General features: G+C 40.5%; 1 protein-coding gene across 3 annotated transcripts in view; it reads left to right on the top strand.

Annotated features, from left to right (window-relative positions):
- RIMS2 (regulating synaptic membrane exocytosis 2) overlaps positions 1-25491 on the top strand; it is a 510981-nt gene extending 485490 nt beyond the window's left edge. The window contains exons 1-6 of one of the 3 annotated variants that reach the window (XM_075920241.2): positions 2677-3090; positions 18376-18517; positions 19146-19258; positions 20069-20170; positions 21087-21226; positions 22297-25471. In XM_075920241.2, coding sequence (XP_075776356.1) covers positions 2961-3090; positions 18376-18517; positions 19146-19258; positions 20069-20170; positions 21087-21226; positions 22297-22515 — 846 coding nt within the window. In that variant the 5' untranslated portion in view covers positions 2677-2960 and the 3' untranslated portion in view covers positions 22516-25471. Of the gene's footprint in view, positions 1-2676; positions 3091-18375; positions 18518-19145; positions 19259-20068; positions 20171-21086; positions 21227-22296 lie in introns of those variants that run through there. The other 2 variants (XM_089776190.1, XM_089776189.1) reach the window with 2 other exon arrangements.
- Positions 25492-25813: the final 322 nt, after the last annotated feature.

Genomic DNA, 25813 nt, shown 5'->3' with positions numbered 1-25813 from the left:
ATGTCCAGCACTATTTTCTGCAGACTAAAATCTAAAGCAAAGTCTTCAGTGGTCTGAGTCACTATATACTGTATGCGGTTAGATTTCTTATTGTATTAGCCTGTGAACCCCCTTCTAGACCTTTATCAAAACATTTTTATGGTAAGAAACAAATGATTTTCTCCTTCTGCAACTGCACTGGCAGTCTGAAACCACTGAAAACAATTTGCCAAGGTCTGGATCTAGTGTTGCCAGGCCTGTGGTTTTTGACAGGAGTGCCTGATTGAAAAGTATCCTAGTGGATCCAGTCAGCACTGATGACCAGGCCACTGAAAGCCCAGTCAATGGTGCAGCAGATCTAAGACAGGCTCCCTGCCTGCCCTGTTAAAACTGCTTGTCCTGCAACCAATAGATGGAGGGGTAATTAGGAAAGCTCTGTGCCTTGCCGTCAGTTTCTGCTCCACAGGTACCACCCACAGGCACTGCCACCACAGTTCCCATTGGCAACCAATGGGAGCCGTGGGGCAGTGCCCATATGTGTGGGTAGCATGCAGTGCCCCCTGGCCTTTCTGCATAGGAGCCAGACCTGGTGGCCACTTCTGGAAGCTGTGCAATCAGGGAGCCTGCCATAGCCCCTCTGTGATACCAACGAGGAGCCGCTTGAGGTAAATGCCACCCAACTGAAGCCCACACCCAATCCACCTCCCACACCTCTATCCCTTGCTTCAAGTTGGAACCCCCTTCTATGCCCCCAACTCTGTGCTCCAGCCCCAAATCCCCTCCCACATCCAAACTCTGTCCTGCAACCTACACCCCCCAATACCTTCCCAGAGCCCAATCACCTGTCCCAGCCCTGAGTCCATTCCCCCAATCTGTACCTCTCGGTCCCAGTCCAGTGCCCCCTCCTATACCCCAAACCCTTCATTCCCAGTCCCCACTCCAAAGCCTGCACCCTTTATGCTGCCCCAGTGGTGTACAGCAGGTAGGGAGGAGGTGTCTAAGCATAAATGACACACAGGCTCATGTAGGTTTATCATTGACAATGCATAGGCATATTTTAAAATGTACTGCATGGAGTATCTGTTTTTTGTTGATCAGTGTCCTGTTACAGGCCATTTGCCATAGAGTATGTCTGCACTGCAATGTAAGCCGAGGATTTGTAAAACTCAAGGTAGCAGATTTAGGGGCTTAAGCATCTACATTCATTTGTAACCCTAGGTTGGGAATAGCTGAACTCTGGTCTCAACCTGGAACTCTAGCATTGCTTTATGCAGGCCTGAGTCCAACCACATATATCCCAGATTTCCTAGTGCTTTCCCAAATGTAGCTGTTCTAGCCTGTGGTTCATGGCACAGTATGCAAAACATGACTGTCCAGAGGATAAAGAAAGTGAGACGGTGGGATTATGGTAGTTTGGCAGACTACCAAAGCATGAGTGCAGTGAGGCTGTGTCTACATGGCAAAGCAACAGGGCTTGAGGCTGGGACTCAGTTTGAGTCAGGTGCAGACCTTCCACTCCCATGGGATCCTGGGTCCAAGCGCTGGGTTTGTGCAATTTGTCTGTAGCCAGACAGGGGAATTAGGTTTGAGCTTGATTTTGAACACTTGGTTTTTACATTGCAGGGTAGCTCACTTTAACATTCAATGATGTACTCTCTTGTGGAAATTTTAATGTCAGGTTCTTTTCTTATTTAGTTACTCATGAAAGAAGAAAGCAGGGGTTTCTCCATTTATTTGATTTGTCTTCTGTTTATAATTTGGTACACCTAAGATATAACTAATCAGGAACATTAGATTAGCATGATTTGGAAATGAAAATGTGAAGCACACTGTATAAATAGCTAGCAGTATATGATTACAATTAGTTCAAAGTGATCACATGTTCCATCCTAAAGTGATTCTTTAGCACAGTGGAATAATAATAAAATAATAATAATAATGACAATATAGAACCTCTTATTATGTAGGTAGGAATATTTCTTTCAAGAGACTAACCCTAAATATTTGCTTTAGGGACCTTATCCTATAAGCATTCTGTATGAACATTAGGCATTTTGCATGCAGACACTTTATTATTGAGGAGTTAATACATAAAATTAAAACAGTTAAAGTTTCATTTACTGGGCATTATAAAGATGGGTATAAAATAGCCAGTCCGAAAATCCCACTTGTAATCTGAGTTCTAAAGCAGTTTGTCAACTTGATGTCTCTTTTGCATTGTCTCAGAGATCGTTGAAGAATAATTCATTAAACACAGTGAAAGATTTTCAGTAGTAAATAGCCCTTTTTTATGCCAGCCAGTGCTTTGGGTTGTTTTGTACTGAATATCCAACTACCACAGATGCCGTTAATAATACTAACAGATTGCACCACCAAGGAGACAGAGAGTCTAAATGTTATGATACCATTTAACAACGGTGGGGTGAAAAGTGAGGACTACCAACAGCCAACTATGATGTAACAGTCTGTCCAACAGGCGTGCTAATACCAGACACACGTGCCGTTAGCGAATGATCTGGCAGTAGCCCCCTATCGAAAAAAGTAAAGTAAAGTAGAGAAATATGGGAGGGTGGCGAACCTTGACACCAGCTGCTCGCTCTAGCTCTGTCTCATCTCATCTGCGGCCCCTTTCTCGCTGCTCTTTGGCGGACTCGCTCGCTCTGACCAGAGAGACGAGGGGCTGGGGACGCCGCCAGGCTTTGGCTCCGACCCCCGGCAGCAGTCCTGCAGGCAGAGCTCGCTGACGCCTCATTCCCGGGCTTGCCCCTCGCTCTCCCTGAGCCAGCAGCAGAGCAGCTGCGGGCGGGAACGAGTTGGGGCTAACGCCCACCTGCTGACTGGCGAGGCAAGCGGACCCGGCTGCACCCCGCTTAGCCCCCGCCCGCTGCCGAGGCTCCGTCGGCACCTGCTGCGGAGCTCCGCCAGCCGCCAACACGCCTCGCTTCTTGTACCGCGCCAAAGGCGGGTCCCGCTTGTCCAGGATGGGCCGGCAGGGGCCGGGCGCGCGGCGCAGTGTGCAGAGATCCCCGAGCCGGAGCAGCCTGTCCGCCTCCTTCGAGGCGCTCGCCGGCTATTTCCCCTGCGTGAGCTCCCTGGAGGAGGACGATGACGGTGAGGAGACTGGCCCGGGGAGGCTAGCGGCGGCCGGGGTCTGGGGATGGGAGCGCGGCTGGAAGGGAGCGGGGCGGTGCCCCGTGCGGTTAGGCAGCAAGAGGTACGGGGGACGCTTGGAGCCCGGGAGTGAGTGCGGGAGGCCGGGGTGAGATCAGACAGCGGGGGCTGCCCGGCTGAGGGGGAGCGCCGCCCGTGTGCCACGCACCGCGCTGTAGACTCCGGCAAGTGGTGAAAAGTGTCGCTTTAAAGCTGGGGTTGTATTATTGTAGGGTAAGGCTACCAGAGGGCAAAGCCAGCTCAGTGCTTAGCTGTCAAGCCTTAGCTGAGAACAGTGCTGAGGGACCTCGGCGGTAGATTGTTTTCCGTTTTAAAATTGCTTCTTGGTCACCTTGTGAACGCCCCAAATATATATCATTGTGTGTCGTTACAAACTGTTACCTGGGAGTTCTTTGGGTAATGACACACTGCTTTCTGAATCAAAGCTGTAATTTAGAAGAGCCCGTTTACACGGTCAGTGAAACCCATAAAGATTAGCTCTGACATTAGATCATTTATCAAGTATTATTTATATAGGAAAGTGGATTTTTCGCTTTTATTTTCTTTACTAAACTGCCTGGAGGCCAGTAAATGCAGTCTTAAGACTTTGTTGGTAGCACTGAACTTGCCAACAGTTCTCCTTACTGTGTAGTTAAAACACAAATTCCAAAAGTTACAACTTGTTTTGAATAATTAAATATTATTCCTATTTAACACATCTTTCATAATTCCTTTTATGGGTGTATGCAGAAGACCCACTTTTAGCCAGATCTAGTATATTCTGGCTCATGTAAAGAATCTCAGTAGCCCCAGTCGGTTCAGTAGAACTATTAGCATAAGTATGATTTACTTACCTGAGGTACCTGATGAGACCCTTATGTGAAAAGTAATGAAAATATATTTTCCCAAATAACAATAGTGAATTAATTAAATTAATTCAAGATTTGGATGAAGTTAAAATAGATGATTATAATGGGAAATTAGGCAAACTGAGCTATTTAATTAACTTTAAAAAACCCCAAAATTGTATTTTTTATTATTTACAATTTGGAGTGAATGTATAGAAAAAGTATATGTTTAAGTAAATTTTTGGTATGCTACAAATGATTTTTTTGCAGCTCATATTTTGAAATTGATTTCAGAAAAAAAATGGCATTTTCATAAATTACAATTAGAACAATTGAGATTTAAGCATTTAAGGAATGTAAGCTTTATGACTTCAGAAATAGTAATTAAAATATGTTCCAAATTTTTCTATTCTTAAAAACATGTTGTTTTTAAAGCAATTCCATTACCATCAATTAGACTGAATGCATTTAGATTTTATTTTGAAAGAACATCTCTGTACATTCCAGAACAATTCTTTCATTTTCTAGTCTGGGTTACAATTATTATATGTATCCTGTCTCATCACCAGCTTATAAGCGCAACCAGTTATTTTATTGTGGCCTACTTATTTTGTTTCAGGTAGGCAAATGATTGTTATTTAACCTATAAAGTGCAACCTTTATATGTTAAAAACTGATTATTGATATTTTAATGAAATTTCAATCACCTTAAGTAATTTTTTTTCTATTCATTTATAATAATTCAGCGCAGGAACAACTAAAATATTAATTAAAATTAATATGCATATATATATAAAATCCTTCCTTTACATACTTTGTAATATCAGTTTGTATGTTTTCCCTTCCTGGTTGTTTTTTTATTTTCTATCTGAACAAAAAAAAAGCACGAACATTTTTCAGTTTTGAAAACCTCTAAATAACTGACCATATTTTGAGTTCCGCTCTATATAACAATGATTTCCATGCAATTTCTGTGTATTTGGATTTCTGCTGCCTAATACTTTGGATATACATGAGATTATAAATGGAGTGAAAAGGCATCGAAGTCAAATCCATCTCTCAAACATACTCAGTGAACCTGTGAAAACAAACATTAGATGTATTTCATAGGCTACAAGTAGCACACAGATCAGGTTTGCCATATTCTGAAAAATTGCATGTCATTACTTCTGTATGTTGTCAGATCTTGTAGGTGGTTGTGATTTGATCCAAAGTGACCAGAATACACAAACAACCTCTCCCCCCCTCTCCCCCCCCCCCCGTCTTTATATGCAGTGGTCTGAAAAGGCAGATTACAAACTCACTTCATGAGTAAACTGTTCCAGCCCTCAGGAGGAATAAACTCAGCTGCATGTGGTGCGTAGGCAAAAGAGATGTCTCACCATATGAGTTTTTACACATTTTTTTCACCTACATCAGACATACTAGTACAAATGGGAAATCTGCCTTTCGGAACATTTATGTGGATTGTGAAACTGACTGGAGGTCCTTTGTAAGTCAGTCAAATGTATTAATAAGAGTTAAGCTACTATTTTAATACCATGTTTGAGAAAACATAGCCCTCTGGAAATTGATTATAGAGAAAAAAAAAATAGGTAATGACTCTCCACTACATCCAAGTTGTGCTCAAATATAGTAGAGAAGGAATTAATATGGGAAGCTCCCGGATTCGGACTCTCTGTGAAAATTAGGTTCTGCTCATAGGTAAGCCAAGCTATTGTCACAGGAATTTATAACAGTGGACAACTGGGAAAGCTTGCTCTGCTTTACCACATCCCTTCCTCTGCCTGTCCCACATCCCTCTGAAAAAATGCCCTCTTGGGATTGAGCATAGAAGGTGGCAAAGGCAATTAAGGCCAGGCCTACACTATGAGATAAAGTCAATTTAAGATGGGCAACTCCAGCTGCAAGAATTGCGTCATTGGAGTCAACCTACCTTGAAGTTCTCTGGCATACTCCTGTGTGAGGTTGACTGGAGAAACTCTCCTGTCAACTTCCTTTACTTCTCGCAACCGGGGTTGATGAGGACACCATCAGATTCAACTTAGCAGGTCCTTACTAGACCTACTAAATCGAACCCCAGAAGATTGATCTACAGAGCATAGATGCCCCTATAAATATAGACAAGGCAACAGAGTTATAAGAACATAAGAATGACTATACAGAGTCAGAGCAAAGGTTCATCTAGCCCAGTATCCTGTCATCCTACAGTGGTTAATGACAGGTATCCCAGAAGGAATGAACAGAATCAGCAAGTGATCCATTCCTTCTCACCCATTCCCAGCTTCTGACAAACAGAGGCAAGAGACACTACCCTGTCCATCCTGGCAAATGTATGGATCTGCCCTCCAGGACCTCATCAGGTTCTTTTGTGAACCTTGATATAATCTTGACTTTCTCGGCACCCTCTGGCAAGGAGTTCCAAAGGTTGAACGTGCAATTTGTGAAAAAAATACTTCCTTTTGATTGTCTTAAATCTGTTGCATGTTAATTTCATTTGGTGACTCCTAGTTCTTGTGTTATGAGAAGGAGTTAATAAGACTTTCTTGTTTACTCTCTCCCCAGCAGTCATGATTTGATAGACCTATATCATATCCCCCTTATTCACCTTTTTCCAAGATGAAAAGTCCCAGTCTTAATCTCTCCTCATATTGGAGTGTTCCATACCCTTGCACAGGGAGAATTCTCCACTAGAAATCTCCATCCACTTTAAGGGCACTTTGAACACTTAACAGACTTAGTATTTAGCAATTAAATTGTATTACTGAAATATAATGATGGTAATAATCCTGAATAAGGGATAAGCAATTGATCAAATTTTACAGTAGACAGAGTGCTCTGTGTTTTCTAGCTGCCTCTGTGTCAAAGAATCTGTGTAGACACTGTAGTTTCAGACATTTATTTATTCTGAATATGTCATTATTATGCTTATCTATGGCATGTATATTATGAAGATGCTAATTCTAGGCTAGACAACCAGAGAGAAGTGTGTGGTGGACATACACACATCAGTTTGCATACATATGGTATTAGAGCAGGGGTAGCAATAATTTTTGCAGGGGAGCCTCTCCCAACAATTTTGGTAAGTGGTCACTGTCTGCACTTTTCTATTTTATTAATGGAGAAGTGTGGTCTGAGAGCGAGTTGGGGTGCAGGTGGGGATTCTGACTTGAGGTGGAGGTTGGGCAGCAGGATAGGTGAGAAGTGCAGGCTCTGACGGGGGTATGTCTACACTTGCATCCTAGTTTGAACTAGGATGCAAATGTAGGCATTCGAAATAGTCAATGAAGCGGGGATTTAAAGATCCTGCGCTTCCTTAGCATGATCTCACTGGCCCGTTACTCTGATCAACAGCTGTTTCGAAAGTGAAAGTCCCCTTGATTCGAACTAACGCGTCCCGGTGTGCACTTTCACTTTCGAAACAGCTGTTGATCAGAGTAACGCACCGGCGAGATCATGCTAATGAAGCGCCGGATCTTTAAATCCCCGCTTCATTGACTATTTCGAATGCCTACGTTTGCATCCCTAGTTCGAACTAGGGTGCAAGTGTAGACATACCCTCTCAGACTCTTACCATAGGTGGCTCCCAGCTGGAGGCACAATGTGACAGGCAGGCAGGCAGGCTGCCTGCTTGCCATGGTGGACCCACGCTGCTCAAAGCTACCAGTTGCTGTACTGCTGGGGCAAATGTGTATCTGCATGGTCCTGTGTGCTGCCCATGCCTGCAAAAACTTAAAAATAGTGTTTGATATTTGATACAATTGAATTATGTTTAGCATGGAGAAAGGTTTGGGTGACAATCTCAACCTATTTAATACAGTCGCTTTTGAATGTGAAATCCTGCCCCCATTAAAATTAATGGCACTTTCGACGTTTACTTCATAGAACTCAGGAATTCACCTTGTGAATTGAGTTTGTTAGAGACCTGTTTTGATGCTCATATTGCAACAGTGTGAGATTATTCCATTATGTAAAAGTGGTGAGTTTCAGTTTGCTGAACTTTTTCTGGATTCTGGCAGAAGGAAGGCCTGATTTTCATTACAAGTAGCTACACATTAGGGATGTGCATAAGCTTATCAGGTAGTATTCAACTACTTGCTCCCCCCACGTCCACCCCTTGCTGCCTCTGAATGAGAGGCACTAAGTGGGGGTGAGGTGGGGAGCCATCTTAAAAACCGGTTCCCCCCAGTACCATCTTCATGGTGCTGCCTCCCCTTCCCCCCACTGCCTCTGATAGAGGGAGGGTGCTCCAGCAGAAGCCCCTGTCCGCGGGGGGGTCCCAGCTGCTCTTACTACATTTAAAATGCAGAGCTGCAGCACTTCTAACCTCCCCCCCCCCCCCCCGCAGCAGCTCTGCTGAGTGGTCCTTATTGACAAATTGTGTAGTCGATACAAACTTCTATCAACTACACGATTAGCCAGATAACTGCAATTTAACATCTTTACTACACATCACAGTGTGGACTAGGAATATTGGATAATTGAATGGCTGTATAACCGCATGAAATCTTAGTGGTTACACAATTATTCAATAGTCCCCGAAACTGGGGACGGCAGCCAGCGGGCTTCTGGTCCCGCTCCCAGGGAGCCCCCTGCCAACTTATGCTGCTGCCTCTGTATGAGCCCTTCTGTACTACATGCTGCTGCTCCTATATATGTAAATTTTACATATATGTCAACAAGGCTGCTTTTAGTGTAGATAAGGCCTAAGTCTGGCACTGGTGGGATATATGTGTTAATATCATACAAATGTTACCTGACCTAGCTAGAAAGCCAGCCTTCACTGACACCAGAAACATTTAAGTATCTCTGAGATATACTGCTAGGGTTGATCCTTCCACATATATTATAGGGACATGTTCATGGATATAATCCAGCTACTTTTAGCCATTTCATTAAACCAGGTCTGATCCACACCTAACATTAGGTTGATCTAATTATTTTGTTCAGGGGTGTGAACTAGTTGAGCTGATCTAAGCCCCAGTAGGGTATGTCTACACTTCCCTCCTAGTTCGAACTAGGAGGGTAATGTAGGCATACCGCACTTGCAAATGAAGCCCGGGATTTGAATTTCCCGGGCTTCATTTGCATAAGCGGGGAGCCGCCATTTTGAAAACCCCGCTGGCTTCATTTGCAAGTGCGGTATGCCTACATTACCCCGCTAGTTCGAACTAGTGGGGTAGTGTAGACATACCCGTAGAGACATGGTATTGTGGTATTAGTGTATTATGTTAAACTGCAGCTTGGCAAAGCTAGATATACTGAAGCAGCAAAGCTCTCAGTTGCCCTAGACCTTGCTCGTCGCTACCCAGCATTATTTGCTTTTTTTTTTAACTCTGTTCTGGTTGGCTCCATCATTTGGACAAAATTGGAGGTGATTTAAAGCAGCTTGCACTGCTGTCCCTACACTCAAGTGGACTTAACCTAATATATTCAGATACTGTGATGATAAGTGTGACATAAATGTTTATTTAGATAGATCTTCTTTAAAAGAAATACTGAAATAGCTTGAGCAGAACTAAAAATTTGACTGAAACATAAAACTTGCATATGCTGGGACCCAAGTCTACCAGGAAAACAAAGGGGCTACGTCTAGACTGCATCCCTTTTTCGTAAAAGGGATGCAAATTAGATGTATCGCAATTGCTAATGAAGTGGGGATTTAAATCTTCCCCACTTCATTAGCATAAAAATGGCTGCCCCCTTTTTTTGGCACAGAGCTTTGCTGGAAAAAAGCGCCAGTCTAGACGCGGATCTTTCGGAAAAGAGTGAGATAAATAGAAAAGAACATAAACACTGTCAAATCAAACCTGGTGGAATGAGGAAAATATGTGGGACACAATCATACTGGGCTATAAAATATATAGAAAGGATAGAGCAGGCCGGCTGGGTGGCGGAGTGGCACTGTATGTGAAAGATAATGTAGAATCAAACGAAATAAAAATATTAAGTGAATCAACATGTTCAGTAGAATCTCTATGGATAGTAATTCCATGCTCCAATAATAAGAAATTAGCAGTAGGGATATATTACCGACCACCTGACCAGGACAGCGATACTGACATTGAAATGCTAAGGGAGATTAGAGAGGCTACCAAAATAAAGAACTCTGTAATAATGGGGGATTTCAATTACCCCCATATTGACTGGATCCATGTCACCTCAGGAAGAGAAGCGGAGATAAAATTTCTCAATGGCTTAAATGACTGCTTCTTGAAGCAGCTGGTACAGGAACCCACAAGGGGAGAGGCAATTCTCGATTTAATCCTGAGTGGAGTGCAGGATCAGGTCCAGGATATAACCGTTACAGGACCGCTTGGGAATAGTGACCATAATATAATAACATTCAACATTCCTGTGGTGGGAAGAACACCTCAGCAGTCCAGCACCCTGGCATTTAATTTCAAAAAGGGGAATTACACAAAAATGAGGAGGTTTGTTAAACAGGAATTAAAAGGCACAGTGACTAGAGCCAAATCCCTGAAAGCTGCATGGAAACTTTTTAAAGACACCATAATAGAGGCCCAACTTAAATGTATACCCCAAATTAAAAAGCATAGCAAGAGACCTAAAAAAGAGTCACTGGGGCTTAACCACCATGTAAAAGAAGCAGTAAGGGACAAAAAGGTATCTTTTCAGAAGTGGAAGTCCAATCCTAGTGAAATAAATAGAAAAGAACATAAACACTGTCAAATCAAGTATAAAAATGTAGTAAGAAAAGCAAAAAAAATTTTGAGGAACAGCTAGCCAAAAACTCAAAAAGAAATAACAAAATGTTTTTAAGTACATTAGAAGCAGGAAGCCTGCTAAAAAACCTGTGGGTCCCCTAGATGATCGAGCTATAAAAGGAGCAATCAAGGACGATAAAGCCATTGCAGAGAAACTAAATGATTTCTTTGCTTCAGTCTTCACAACTGAGGACGTTGGGGAGATTCCTGAATCTGCACCATCCTTTGTGGGTGATGAATCTGAAGAACTGTCCGGGATTGAAGTGTCATGAGAGGAGGTTTTGGAACAAATAGAAAAACTTAATGTTAACAAATCTCCGGGACCGGATGGCATTCATCCAAGGGTTCTAAAAGAACTAAAATGGGAAATTGCTGAGCTGTTATCTGTGGTTTGTAACCTATCCTTTAAATCGGCTTCCGTACCTAATGACTGGAAGGTAGCCAACATGACACCAATATTTAAAAATGGCTGTAGAGGCGATCCTGGCAATTACAGACTGGTAAGTCTAACTTCAGTTCCGGGCAAATTAGTCGAAAGAATAGTAAAGAATAAAATTGTGACGCATGTAGAAGAACATAATTTGTTGGACAAAAGTCAACATGGTTTCTGTAAAGGGAAATCCTGTCTTACTAATCTGTTAGGGTATGTCTACACTACAAGGTTAATTCGAACTAACGGACGTTAGTTCGAATTAAGTTTGATAGGAGCTACACTAGTGCTCCACTAGTTCGAACTTAATTCGAACTAGTGGAGCGCTTAGTTCGAACTAGGTAAACCTCAGTGTACGAGGACTAAGCCTAGTTTGAACTTACTAGTTCGAATTAAGGGGTGTGTAGCCCCTTAATTCGAACTAGTGGGAGGCTAGCCCTCCCCAGCTTTCCCTGGTGGCCACTCTGGCCAACACCAGGGAAACTCTATTGCCCCCCTCTCGGCCCCGGCCCCCTTAAAGGGGCACGGGCTGGCTACGATGCCCGTGCCAGGTGCAAGCCTGCCAGCACCCAGCCAGCAGACCCTGCACCTGGCACGGCTCGAGCCAGCCACCCGATGCCCCCCCCCTTTTCCAGGACCAGGCTGGCGGCTCCCGGGAGCATGCCCAGGACCGCAAGAGGCGGGCACCCGCCTGGTCCAGTGCAGACATCGTGGACCTCGTCTACGACCTCTGCACTAGGCACAGGAAAGTGGCCGTCTAGGGCAGGAGAGCTGCCAGCCTGGCCACCCAGGAGCAGGTTTGCCTGAAAATCAAGGTGGTCCACTGAGACCCCCGACCCTGAGCCCTGAGCTTAGAATGGCCGTACTGGGTCAGACCAAAGGTCCATCTAGCCCAGTAGCCTGTCTGCCGACAGCGGCCAACCCTAGGGACCCTGGAGGGGATGGACCAAAGACAGTGACCAAGCCATTTGTCTCGTGCCATCCCTCTCCAGCCTTCCACAAACTTCAGGTAGGGACACCACTCCTACCCCCTGGCTAATACCACTCCATGGACCCAACCTCCATGACTTGATGTCACTTCTCTTTAAACTGTGTTCTAGTTCTAGCCTTCACAGCCTCCTGCAGCAAGGAGTTCCACAGGTTGACTATTTGCTTTGTGAAGAAGAACTTTCTGTTATTAGTTTGAAGCCTGCTACCCATTCCTTTCCTTTGGTGTCCTCTAGTCCTTCTATTATGGGAACTAATGAAGAACTTTTCTGTATGCACCCTCTCCACCCCACTCATGCTTTTATAGACCTCTATCCTATCCCCCCTCAGTCTCCTCTTTTCTAAACTGAAAAGTCCCAGTCTCTTTAGCCTATCTTCATATGGGACCTGTTCCAAACCTCTGATCATTTTAGTTGCCCTCCCCTCTCCCAGCCTCTATCTTCCCCTCTCCCACCTCCTTTTCCCAGTCTCCCCGAGTTTTGTTCAATAAAGAGAGATTCTATTTTTGACCACAGATTCTTTATTTTGTACATCAGGAAGGGGGGCTAGGGAAGGGTAAGTGGAAGGAGGTAAGGGAGGAATGGGGTACGAGCCCCCGATGGGGAGGACTGGGCTGGCTCTGTGGGCTTCTGGGGGTGGAAGCTCTCCTGCAGCCCCCCAATTGCCCCCTCTCCCCAGATGGCAGCCTGCGGCAAGTGCAGCCGGTCTGATGGCCGAGTGTTGTGATGTGCCCAGTGTGGGCACTCAGGGCACTCCAAGACAGGACTGCTTTGCAAGCAGGGCACCCCTGAGAACTGTCTGTCCAGGGTGGGGGTCGGGTCCCTTTAAGCACAGCCCTCGGCTAGCCTGAGGCAGCAGCTCCACGCACTAAGTCCTCATCTGATGCCCTGCCGGCACTGCTTCCGGCCATCCTTAACCCCGGTTCAGGGTCCACTCAATGTGGACATGCTAGTTCGAATTAGCAAAACGCTAATTCAAACTAGTTTTTTAGTCTGGATCCGTTAGTTCGAATTAGCTTAGTTCGAACTAACTAATTTGATCCGTTAGTTCGAATTAGCGCTGTAGTATAGACATACCCTTAGAGTTCTTTGAAGGGGTTAACAAACATGCGGACAAGGGGGATCCAGTAGATATAGTATACTTAGATTTTCAGAAAGCCTTTGACAAGGTCTCTCACCAAAGGCTCTTGCGTAAATTACATGGCCATGGGATATGAGGGAAGGTCCTTTCTTGGATTGAGAACTGGTTAAAAGACAGGAAACAAAGGGTAGGAATAAATGGTACATTTTCAGAGTGGAGAGGGGTAACTAGTGGTGTACCCCAAGTGTCAGTCCTGGGACCAATCCTTTTCAACTTATTCATAAATGATCTGGAGAAAGGGGTAAGCAGTGAGGTAGTAAAGTTTGCAAATGATACAAAACTGTTTAGGATAGTCAAGACAGAAGCAGACTGTGAGGGACTCCAAAAAGATCTCACAAAACTTAGTGATTGGGCAACAAAATGGCAAATGAAATTTAATGTGGATAAGTGTAATGCACATCGGAAAAAATAACCCCAACTGTACGTACAGTATGATGGGGGAGAATTTGGCTACGACAATCAGGAAAGAGATCTTGGAGTTATCGTGGACAGTTCTCTGAAAACTTCCACGCAGTGTGCAGCGGCGGTCAAAAAGGCAAATAGGATGCTAGGAATTATTAGGAAAGGGATAGAAAATAAGACACAGAATATCTTTCTGCCCCTGTATAAAACTATGGTACGCCCACATCTTGAATACTGTGTACAGATGTGGTCTCCTCACCTCAAAAAAGATATTTTGGCCTTGGAAAGGCTTCAGAAAAGGGCAACTAAAATGATTAGGGGTTTGGAACGGGTCCCATATGAGGAGAGGTTAAAGTGACTGGGACTTTTCAGTTTAGAAAAGAGGAGACTGAGGGGGATATTATAGAGGTTTATAAAATCATGAGTGGTGTGGAGAGGGCCGATAAAGAAAAGTTATTTATTAGTTCCCTAAATAGAAGAACTAGAGGACACCAAATGAAATTAATGGGGAGCAGGTTTAAAACTAATAAAAGAAAGTTCTTCACACAGTGTGTAGTCAACCTGTGGAACTCCTTGCCAGAGGAGGCTATGAAGGCTAGGACTATAATAGAGTTTAAAGAGAATCTAGATAATTTCATGGAGGTTAGGTCCATAAAAGGCTATTAGCCAGGGGATAAAATGGTGTCCTTGGCCTCTGTCTGTCAGAGGCTGGAGAGGGACGGCAGGAGACAAATCGCTTGATCATTGTCTTCGGTCCACCCTCTCTGGGGCACCTGGTGTTGGCCACTGTCGGTAGACAGGGCTAGATGGACCTTTGGTCTGACCCAGTACGGCCGTTCTTATGTTCTTATGTTCACCCTCTGTTAAAACTTATTTAAACATACTCTCTACATTGCTCAAAAATGTTACACAGATCCTGTGTATAAAGATCCTTTGTAATTCTAACAATAAACAAGAGTTGGGTAGTGACTAGTTTTATTATGTTTATAGCATGTTTCAAATGTATACTTTTCTAATATGTGTTATAGTAATAAAACAGCAAAACAAATAAATTTTTAAAAGACAGGATTTCTCCTAAATATAAACAACATTTATAATTTATAGAAGTATATTCTACCCAGACACTACAGAATTCCTGTTAACATTAATGTGCCCATGAAAAGACCATTATTTCCTAAAATGTATTTGATTCATATAGCAGCATAACCCAGAAATGCAATGATCTTAGTAAATTTGACATAGTCTATCTCTAAGCACGATCAGCTTTTGACTCTCGAACGGGCAAAATTAAAGTCTGGAAGCTGAATAGTTTGAGTGATGGGGATATATTTCTACGTCTCTAATCCTTTTATAGATTGTATATAAAGTAAGAATTTTATTCAAGAAAATTACTTGCTCTGATTTTTTAGAAATTTTAGTAGTTTGGAGTGGACATAATTCACCACTGCTTTGTACTTTGTGTATCCTGTACATGGTGCAAAGTGGATACAAAATGGTACCATTCTAAAATGGTAGCATTTTAAATGCACTCTGCACAAGCGTAGATGACTACACAAAGTACAAAGTAGTTGTGAATCAGGCCCATGGTGTATGAGGTTTGAGAACATCAGTCTGAATTTGGAAAATTGCCAAGGAGAGTTGCTGTGAGGAGTTGTACTGCCTGTTCATATCTTATTATCAGGAATGGTACATTTGTAAAGAAAAATAGATTAGGATAATTTAATAAACCTACATTTGCCATCATTTGACAGAAAAAGAACAGAAATAAGCTCCTTCTTGGGTTCTAGTGCATGAACCACTCAGTACTGTAACAATATCAATAAAGTGAGCCATAGCTGGGTTTAAGTGTTTAGGAGTAAGTTAAAAACAAAAGATCAGACATTGTGAGTCTATTTAGTCACTGTCAGGCTTATGTGTCTCAAGAGAACATTTCCTCAGTGGTTTTATAAACCAGCATATTCCCAAATCAGCAGACATATTGTAATTTACCTTGCTGCTGAGTGATGAATTGAGGTTTACTTCTTATAGCTGTGGGCAAAAATTTCAGAAAGTGTTCCATCATAACTGTTATGAGTATATCCTTGTTTCATTATGGCTGAATAAGCCACTGAAGAATTAGCACAAATTGCTTTTTTTGTAATTGATATTTGTGTCTTAATGTTAGAAATACTTTTTCTGTACAACTATAAAATGGAATTCTTGGTTGGTAAACCGTTCTACTTCGATTTTTCTTAGATAAATGCTGATCACATGAAATATGAATTATCCCTATTGTGAGTTTTATATTTGTTGTATCTTACAGTGAGTCACTTAACAACAGTATCAGAGAAATGATGAAATAGTAAGGGTTGAATTATGAAAGTAATAAGGAGCAAGACTGAGGAATATATTCTCCTTATGGGTGCAGAGGTATAACTTTCACTAATGCCAATGCAAATACAAGTGTGTACTGATAGGAAAAAAGAAAAAGAAGCTGCTCAGAAATAACCAGGGGATAGGGTTGTCAGGTGTCTGGTTTTGAACCAGACAGTCCAGTATTTGAGCTTTCTGTTCGGGAAACAAACTGAGAAAATATAAATGTCCGGTATTTTCTAAATAAGATGTAATGTAGATTGTGATGTAATGTCAAGTGTGATCGGTATTTTTGTTTAAACCATCTGGCAACCCTACCAGGGGAAAAAAAAGGTGTGATGTTGTGCAGTTAAAAAGGCAGGCAGTCTCTTTTGAGACCATAAAACAATTCTCAATTGACTTCTATTGAGCACTTACTAGTGACTCCTTACACAGCTTTCTCTCAACCCCATTCAAAGGCTGGGGATGATGGTCTTTAGAGTTATTCCAGAATCAGAGGTGATACATAAATATACAGTTTTAGTTAGCTTTGGTCTGGCAACTTGCATGCATCAGCAATGATTTTTCTCCAACTCATCCATTATTCTGGCTTCTGATCTGAACAGAGTCACTTGTTTCAGATAAAATGAATATGGGCAAAGAACACTATTTTAATATGAGAAACCACAGTAGCAACTCCGAGCAGCTGGTGAAACCAGGTGCACATGTTCTAAGCTTTGAGCAGCTGTTGCTCTGCAGATTCTTATATCTCTGCCATCATTTTACAAGTAAATCAAGTTGCAACATATGTGTTCATTCTTAATGTAAGTTTTGTTGAAGAATCAAGGCATATAGGTTTAGAATGTCACTCTTCCTTACATGATTAAGAACAGCTAAGGATACAACCCTATCCCCTGATACAAATGACCATTCCGAAGTGACCTTGTAGAATCATGCATGGTGAAAGTGTTCTGTCATGTTTGCTTTAGAGAGTACAACAATGCTGAATTGGGAAAGATCAACAATTCAGTATAAGCAGAATGAAAACTAACAATCAATGGTGCAAATAACATTTTTAAAGAAGTGTAATATCACAAGTCCTTTAATGTAAAGAGTATGAGGCTTCCAATATTGTGAACTTTTTATATGGCCTCCTCTTTAAGGCAATGTACAATAAATACATAAATGCTTATTTGGCCAGGTAGTTGTAAGAATATTCTTTTCTTTGTGTCATAGTAACTGGATTTTAGATCAATTATGCACCAATGTTGGAAGTCGACTGTCAACTTACATTAGTTTAATCTAAATAATAAAACCAGTAGGCATTTGGAAGAGTACAAGCAGATATAAATGAAATTGTCACCCTTTGTCCTTCATTTTTCAGATCTAATACAAAGCTCTTAGCTTCTTGTATTTATGTTTATTGATATTGATGGATTGTAATTAGTTTTGATGTAGCAATAACTGATTTTGCTTTATTGGATGTTACATTCACATGAGTGGCCAACATTTTGCAGCAAAGTTAATCATCCTATTATTCATCAGATCACTGTAGTGATTAAAAGTAAAGGCTTTGGGAAGTATACAGGCTGAAATAAGCTATTTATCCATAGAACAGGGCCAAGCAACTGGAATTTAAGCTTCCCTACACCATTTGTTGTGATTAAAGATACCATAGCACCTCAGACACAATCAGGAATGACCACCTCTCATCATGAAAGAGAGAAGTTCAGTCTCTATGCTGCTTTAGTACTTAGCTTTTTTGTCAAGACTATCAAAAAGTCTGGCACCTGGAGACTAGATCATAATCCTGAATGTCAGAGCACTACATCCAAATTCTACATCATTCATTATGTCTTCTCTGTCTCAGTTTCTAAAATTAAAAGAGAACATACATAAATATTGGTGTCTACTTTTAGGTATAGAGATAGAATTCTCAAATTACTGTGTGTAAAAGTAAGCACAAGCTGTATTTCTTCTGCAATACATACATAAAATTAACTAACTAAAAATAATAGGAAAGCAAAAGCAGAGATCTGACAGAGGGATTGTACTTTGTTGTTCACCATCCTAGTAGATATCTACAATTTCATGTAGCAAATGATGACCAAGTGCTTTTCAACCTGAATAGGAACATTTCTGAAATAGCTTCATAATATTGACATTTCAATGGAATTGGTGCTACAATATTACATAGTTTCATTTTGTCAAAGTGTCTGGTGCTCAAATATATGCACATGATCTTTAAAAAGATTTGTTATATATTTGTTTATTCCTATGTGGCATCTTTCTGTAATGTTTATTGTCTATATTACTGCCCTCTGAGTACCTCTATTTATTATAGTGAGATGCCACTATGTATTCTGGTCTGTTTTCACAGAAGCGGGTGGTAAGAAGTTACGGAGCACTGTCCAGAGAAGCACAGAAACTGGGCTGGCTGTGGAAATGAGAAACTGGATGACACGTCAGGCCAGCCGGGAATCCACAGATGGCAGTATGAACAGCTACAGTTCTGAGGGAAAGTGAGTAAGATTTACTGTTTAGACTGTTCTTGTATTATGTATCTCTGCAAAACTAGTTCTATAAAAAAAATGAATTGAATCGAAAAGTCCATACTCTGGGCAGAACTTCACTTTAAATTAGTTTGCTTGAGGGAGATTTTCCAAGTAAAAACAATGTCTAAAATGTTCTTCCTGCCTTTTATAGATCATAAATCTCCTATTGCCCATGTGCCCAGTAGTTAATGTCACTTTGCAGAGTTCTCAGTGGGTCTAGGATCTGAGTATACAGGTTGGGAGAGACACAGGTGGGTGTACTAAGTGCATCATTCGTACCTCTTGTAAACTGGTAGAGAATCTGCCATCAGGAGTCTTTCTATTTTGGAAATCTCCTTCAGAGAGGACCTCTAGCATGTTCCTGTAGTCCACAAGTTCTATTATCTGAACTTACCTTTTTCCAAAAAACCCTACTTGTACTGATACAACCTGTAGAAAGTCATCAAGGTGACCTTGTGGGTATTTTTGAGTGGGCATGTGTAAAGATTTGGCCCTGTATTTTTAACTACCTACACCATGCTTTTTCAGAGGGCTCAAGTTAAGGTTGTTAAAATAGCTTGCAAAGTGGTAATTTAAACTGTTTTGTTTCCTTTAGTTTGATTTTCCCAGGTGTGCGGTTGGCCTCTGATAGCCAATTCAGTGATTTTCTGGATGGACTTGGCCCTGCCCAGCTAGTAGGACGCCAAACTCTGGCAACACCATCTATGGGTAAGAATTCATGTCTTGCAGTAATCAGTGTGATGTAGTAATTTAAGAACAGTACTAGGAGTCAAGAGAGATGAATTCTAATTCTGGCCATGCCATGGATTTTTTGTATGATCTAGAAAAAGTCACTAAGGGCCAAATTTTCAGAAGCGTCTTCTAACTATAGCACCACACTTTCAGATGACATTGGTGATTGTTTTGGAGGCTTGACAGCTCTGAAATCAGCACCTAGGTGACTAAAGTTGTGTATTGAAATATTTAGACATTTAAAACTAGAGACCTGGTTTTGAAAATTTGGTCTTTAATATTCCTGTACTTAAGTTTCCCATCTATGAAATGGAGATATTACGTACCCACTACTATGAGCAGTTGAAGATTGTCAAGTGAAAAGTGCTATTTAAGTGTAAGCAATTGCAGTTATTGTTCATATAATCTTTAAATGTACAAACATCTTTTGATGCATATTTCTTTTTAACTATAAACATGACAGAAATAGTTTGCAAAAATTTTACAAATGTATTTTAATGGCTCTTAGCTCACTGAAATGTATGTAAAGGGAAAAATAAATTTAATTTAGATTAGGGGAGAAACCAAGATGAGGATATTTTCTGTAATGGGTTTTGTACTGTGAGACCTCAAATAGCAGTGGGAAAAAAAGCTTTAAAACATATCTGTTATAGTTAATTCCTTATTTACTTTGTTGTTGTTATGTGAATGAAGTAAGCTGTCACACATTAATTCCATAAAATATCACTTGTTTAGATATGATCTAATATTTTTTAATTGCAATGTCTCAAAATTTTCCTCTCCCAGGTGATATTCAGATAGGAATGATGGACAAAAAAGGACAGTTGGAGGTAGAAATAATACGAGCCCGTGGCCTTGTTGTAAAACCAGGTTCAAAGACACTGCCAGGTAAGAAAAGAAGAATATAGCTATGTGAATAGAAGTAAGTGCTGTCTGCAGCAAAATTTCTGAGGTTTTACTGTTCAAGTGAAATCTATTAACAGATTGCTAATAGCACCGGGCTATAGCATTCACTGTAAAATGAAAAGTAAAAATGTGCGGCCCTCATATAAAAGCCTACATGTAAAGATTCGGTTTGAACCCCAACTTCAGGAGAAAATGTTAACTGCAAAAGTGTTTGGTGGTGCTGCCACTAAAGGACTAAATCTGTTTTTATAATAGCAAATGTCTCCTTGGCTACGTATGGGGCAGGGAAATGAAGCATGTATTGAAGATGTGACACAAGTTATTTAATAGAGAGGAGGAAGTTAACAAAATTCTCAAAACAGATACACCTCCTAGAAAGCAGAGTGGAACCTGATGTTTATTTTCTTCTCTTTTTACAGTATATTGTCCTACTGTTTTAATGTACAGTGTTGAATGAAGGGGACAATACAATGACACATTTAGCAAGTTCTTCTACCAAAGTAGAAGTTAGTTCAGAATCTTTCTCTCCTCAGCTTTTTGTGTCACAGATTATGTGAAAGCATAAACAATTTGCAGTTTGATCCAAAGCCCACAGAAGTCCATGTCTTTTTATTTACTGGTACTTAACGGGCTTTGCATCAGATCATAATTTTGTGGCACATGCTGTGCATTGTAGAAAATTTTGAAATATAGAGAAGATTTGTTATCTGTTATACATGAATATGTTACATAAGAATAAAGGTTCATAATTATTTAATGCTGTATTCAGGGACTTGTTTAATTGAGGTATTTGTCTACTAAATAACAGGACTCAGCAAATGGTGATGGAATGTTACAGCTAGCTTGCAAAATTGGATTAGCTTTTTGCTTACTCTTATTCATTTTCTTCCCCTCTTAGCACCATATGTAAAGGTGTATCTATTAGAAAATGGAGCCTGCATAGCCAAAAAGAAAACAAAGGTAGCAAGAAAAACACTGGAACCTCTTTATCAGCAGCTTTTGTCATTTGAAGAAAGCCCCCAAGGCAAGGTTTTACAGGTAATTTACATCAATATTCTTATCTACCTGAAAATGTTTCACTTGTACAATTCTTACTGAATGAGGCCAAGACTTCCTTCCACATCTTCTTGTACAAGTCCTGTTACTTCAAAGCCTTGCTGAGCAGATATGTTCTATTGGTGGCAACCAATAAGTGGTGCTGCACAAACATTGATCAAGAAATATAGGTGAATGAGGCCTCTTCTACACTAACCTTCCCACCCCCAACAATATACCCTACACAACTTCAGCTACACAAATAACATAGTTGAAGTCGACATACTTATAACGGTGTCTTCCACACGGTAAAGTCGGTGGGGGTTGTTCTCCCATTCACTCCAGCTACTCTTCTCGTCCTGGTGGAGTACTGGAGTTGACAGCAGAGCACTCAGAGATTGATACATTGCATCTAAGCGGACACAATAAATCAACCGCCAGTACATCAGTTGCTACAAAATTAATCCACTGCATGGTGGAGACAAGACCTGACAGCAGGCACAAGAATGGATTTAACTGTCAGGCTGCAACTTTATTAAACTTAGTCCCTGGGTGGGATATTATCTTCCCCATCTCCCTGTACTAGGCCTTTATCTGGGTCAAGTGCAGGGTTTACAGGGCTTCTCTCAGATAGTCCATAACACACGGTCAACTTTTCGCTGCTTACCCCTATGATTCAGCTCACTGAAGAGGAGGGGTCTAGCCCTGGGAATATTCCCTCTTACATTCCAAAGCTGTCCCGCACTTTGTAAATTCAGTCAAGCCTCCAACCCATTAAACTATGTGGGTGGCATAAGTTCAACCATATTTTGCTTGTAATAAATATATGTGCTTAATTTTACACTGGATCTCAATATTTTAGCTCTTATATTTCATGATTAAATGGGTTAATAGCCCAGAGGACTCCTCTGGTTGTACCACTCTAGCAGAATCAGGGCTAATAGGCTGTCTTTCTTTAGGATTGCTTGTTTGTGAATAAGTAACTGGTTACAGCCAAAGAATTGATTGCATCAGATCACAGTTTTCATATTTGTTGCTGAAACTTCTCTATCTTTTGTTTCCTTTGCCAACAGATAATTGTTTGGGGAGACTATGGACGTATGGATCACAAATCTTTTATGGGAGTGGCACAGATACTTTTAGATGAACTGGACCTGTCAAATATGGTGATTGGATGGTTCAAACTTTTCCCCCCTTCCTCCTTAGTAGATCCAACTTTGGCTCCTCTGACTAGACGAGCTTCCCAGTCATCGCTTGAAAGTTCAACAGGACCCTCTTATGCTCGCTCATAGCAGCTGTGAAACTGTTGTCATAGCAACCAGCGTTACAAAAAATAATTACAGGTCGCAAACCCTGGTAACACTGCATGCTTAATGTTGTGTCTTCTGAGCCTGTTTCTAGGGCTACCAAGCGATCCTGTGTTCTCAGAGGAAGTTGCACACATTGTGCACTAAGGAAGGCCCTCAGGTGAAAGAGTGGAAGTGTAAAGAACTAACAGATTTGGAGTTAAGTGACATTTAATTTTGATCCAATCTGAAGCCATGGATTAAACTAAAAGAGTTAATGTGTTTCATGCAACAAAAGTCCTTTTCAATGGCATATCTATTTTGTTGCTCCCTTTTAACTGCCCCCAAAGCCTAATAATACCACAGAAAAGAAGCTATATCCCTTCTCCATGAAGCCATGTTACAAATCAGTGGAATAGTAGACATCAGAAGAACAACAGAAGAATGTAAGACCATTGAAAAAGAAATGCCAGCTGTCATATGGAGAAGAGACCAGAGAAAACTCTTCGTATTAGAATGCTTTAAAAGTTATTGTGGCAGGCTTCATAACTCCAGCTATTGCTACAGTGAAAGCCCAGATGTGATGGACTCTCTGAAAAATAAAAATTCTTTGGATATACTGTACTGTATTGAAATTAAAGAAACTTTTTTGCATGGACACAGATTTAGCTGAACACTTAAATTATTTTCTTGGGGCTGCAACTTGCAAAAAAAAGAATAAATCAGCCATTTTCAACAATTTATATTATTTTTAAAAGTAAATTTCACTAGTGCATGGTTTTAAAGGGGAGAGAATGCAACAGGGTGATACCGAGACACACCACCTTTATCATTCTTTAAACCAATCATGATCTGTGTTTTTGCAGACATATATTAAAAATAAAAGATGATAATTTCTAGCTAATATTTACAATTCTGTTTGTGACAAGAAATAAGTATAATACATTAAATTTATTTAATTGTAAAAGGTACAAACCTTGTAAAGTTCGACATTATGTGCAAATTGTACACTTCTTCCTCCTTTCTCTCCTGAATCTTCCTTTCACTCTTTCCCCCCTCTTACTTTCCAGGATGATCCATTATATCCTAGAACTGCTACCTTTTGACATATTACTCTCTTATGCCCCATATTCAGTTCAAGGTTGCAGATGATCTGCATTTTTGAATTCTTGGACAAAAATATTGTTTAAGAGCTTACTTTTTTCAAGCATGTTGAAAAGGATTTTGCAACATGGCTTGGGAGTACATTAAAGTAATTCAGCATGTATTTGATAAAGAAGATATTTGAACTTTTTGCAATTAATTGTACAGTGCATGGTAACTTATTTTCATTTTTTTCTCACCTTCAAATTGAATTCTACAGCAAAATACTGGAGTTACGTGGCCATTGTAAGATGTCATTAATAAATTTTGTTTTCAGTACCAGCATCATTCATTCAAGGATTGAACTATAATTTCTTGAAGGTTTTGGAGAGAGTAAATATGAACCAATTGTTTGATTTTTAGGAACTAAATTTCACCATTTTTTATTTGCACTGAGCCAAACAAATAGCTACATATTTGGAGTCATAGCAACTAACAAAGGTTATAAAATTCTTCATTATTCTTCTGCTGTAAATTTCTGTTTTTCATTGTCTCTATTTGTGATAGCCGAGGTTTAATAAGTGAACATCGGTCTGCATAAAAATATCAAACTTTGATTTGTAATTGCCTTAAAAACAGTAGAACAAGTACAATCAAACAGTTATTTGACAACATCACCACGATTCTAGATGCAAAGTCAACAGATGATGTCTCCAGGCAGCAGGTATTTATTACCATTAGGTGGTGTTGCAAGTCCAGATTTCTCATTCATTTCTCATATAAAGGGAAGGTAACTGGCTAACATTTAATGATAAACTTTCTCTCTTTTTCTGCGTCTTTAAATGCCTTTAATACATACTTATTATTTAATGTTGAAAACTTGCAATAATTATTGAAATATACATTGCATTTAACTTTAAATTAAGGCCATGCACACAGAATTATTCTGATTTTGTTTGAAAATGTATTAATGCTGCCCATTAAAAACTGTCCATGTTTCATAAGAGGGCAAAAGTAACAACAGTATCACTTTATATGCCTTTTAATTTATGTGGTGCAATATGATACACATCAAGAATGTGTCTTGTCATTCTAAGATTATATGATGGAACAATGTTATGCTAATGAACAGACTGGTAAAACTGTTTACTGAAATAATTTAGACACCTGTGTACCAGCAACAAATAAATGCTAAAGACATACAGTCTATGATATTCCCCAGAATTTTTTTAAAGTACAACTGTTTTCCTAATACTATCAGATGCAGTCACACTTTCTTTTATTCATATTCCTATATAAATGATTTCTGATTTTGAAAAGGAAGACATGACCATATGGAAGGATTGTATATACTTGCATTATGCAGTATTTATTTTAAAATTTAATGTATTTTTTTTTAATTTTCAAACATCTGCAATTCTACTTATGGTTTAGTCATGTAAATAGCACTATTCCAGTGATCACTGCTGTCTTGTACATAGTACATTTTAAAAATTAAAGGGAATTACAGTTGGGAGAAAAAGGGCAGATTAGGCCTGTAATGAACACCAACTAATGTAAATCAAATTCATTCTGGTGATGGTATTCAACACTTTAAATAAAACATTTTCTTTACAGAACTGGTACCAGATGCTTTGTTTTTTTCCTAAGAAGAACCATTCTTTAAAAGAGGTTGTGATCTTCATAACACAGAGAAACAAAATAATGTAGCTTTGAGTTTCAGTACAGCAGTGATGTACATGAAACACCGTTCTTAATACTGCAGCACTCTCGTTGCCAGAAATGGCATTTTTCTTCATTTTCTATTCACTGAGCTGTAATATTATACTGTAAAAAAATTAAGCTTCTAAGGACAACATTTTGTACCACTGCTAAATGCAGTAGAAAACTAGCACAGAGTTGCAGCCTGGGATGAGACAGCACAGGTCAGCCTCACTTGAGTCCCTTCATGGCCTCTCTGCCACACCACAAGCTCTAAGCAGCTGTATGCAGTAGTTTGAAAAAGGAGAGGAGAATGTTGCCAGTGCTTCCTTTTTAGATCTATTGGCAAAGCCCCTAAAAACGGGAAGCTGGATAGCACTGCAGCCTTGAGTCAGCAATAGCAGCCAGGAAGAAGCTCTGAGCGGGGGAAGGGAGGTCTTGCTTGTTCTACCTGGCTCCCTTCACAGTACAAAAGCTGTTTGTGCTTTGACCAAAATAGAAGTGTTCTGTGCTAACAAAC

The sequence above is a fragment of the Pelodiscus sinensis genome, chromosome 2 (assembly GCF_052426305.1).
Source record: "Pelodiscus sinensis isolate ZL-2025 chromosome 2, ASM5242630v1, whole genome shotgun sequence".
NCBI lineage: Eukaryota > Metazoa > Chordata > Testudines > Trionychidae > Pelodiscus > Pelodiscus sinensis.
Note: the sequence above shows the minus strand (reverse complement) of the source record. Positions and strands in the feature narration are given on the sequence as shown.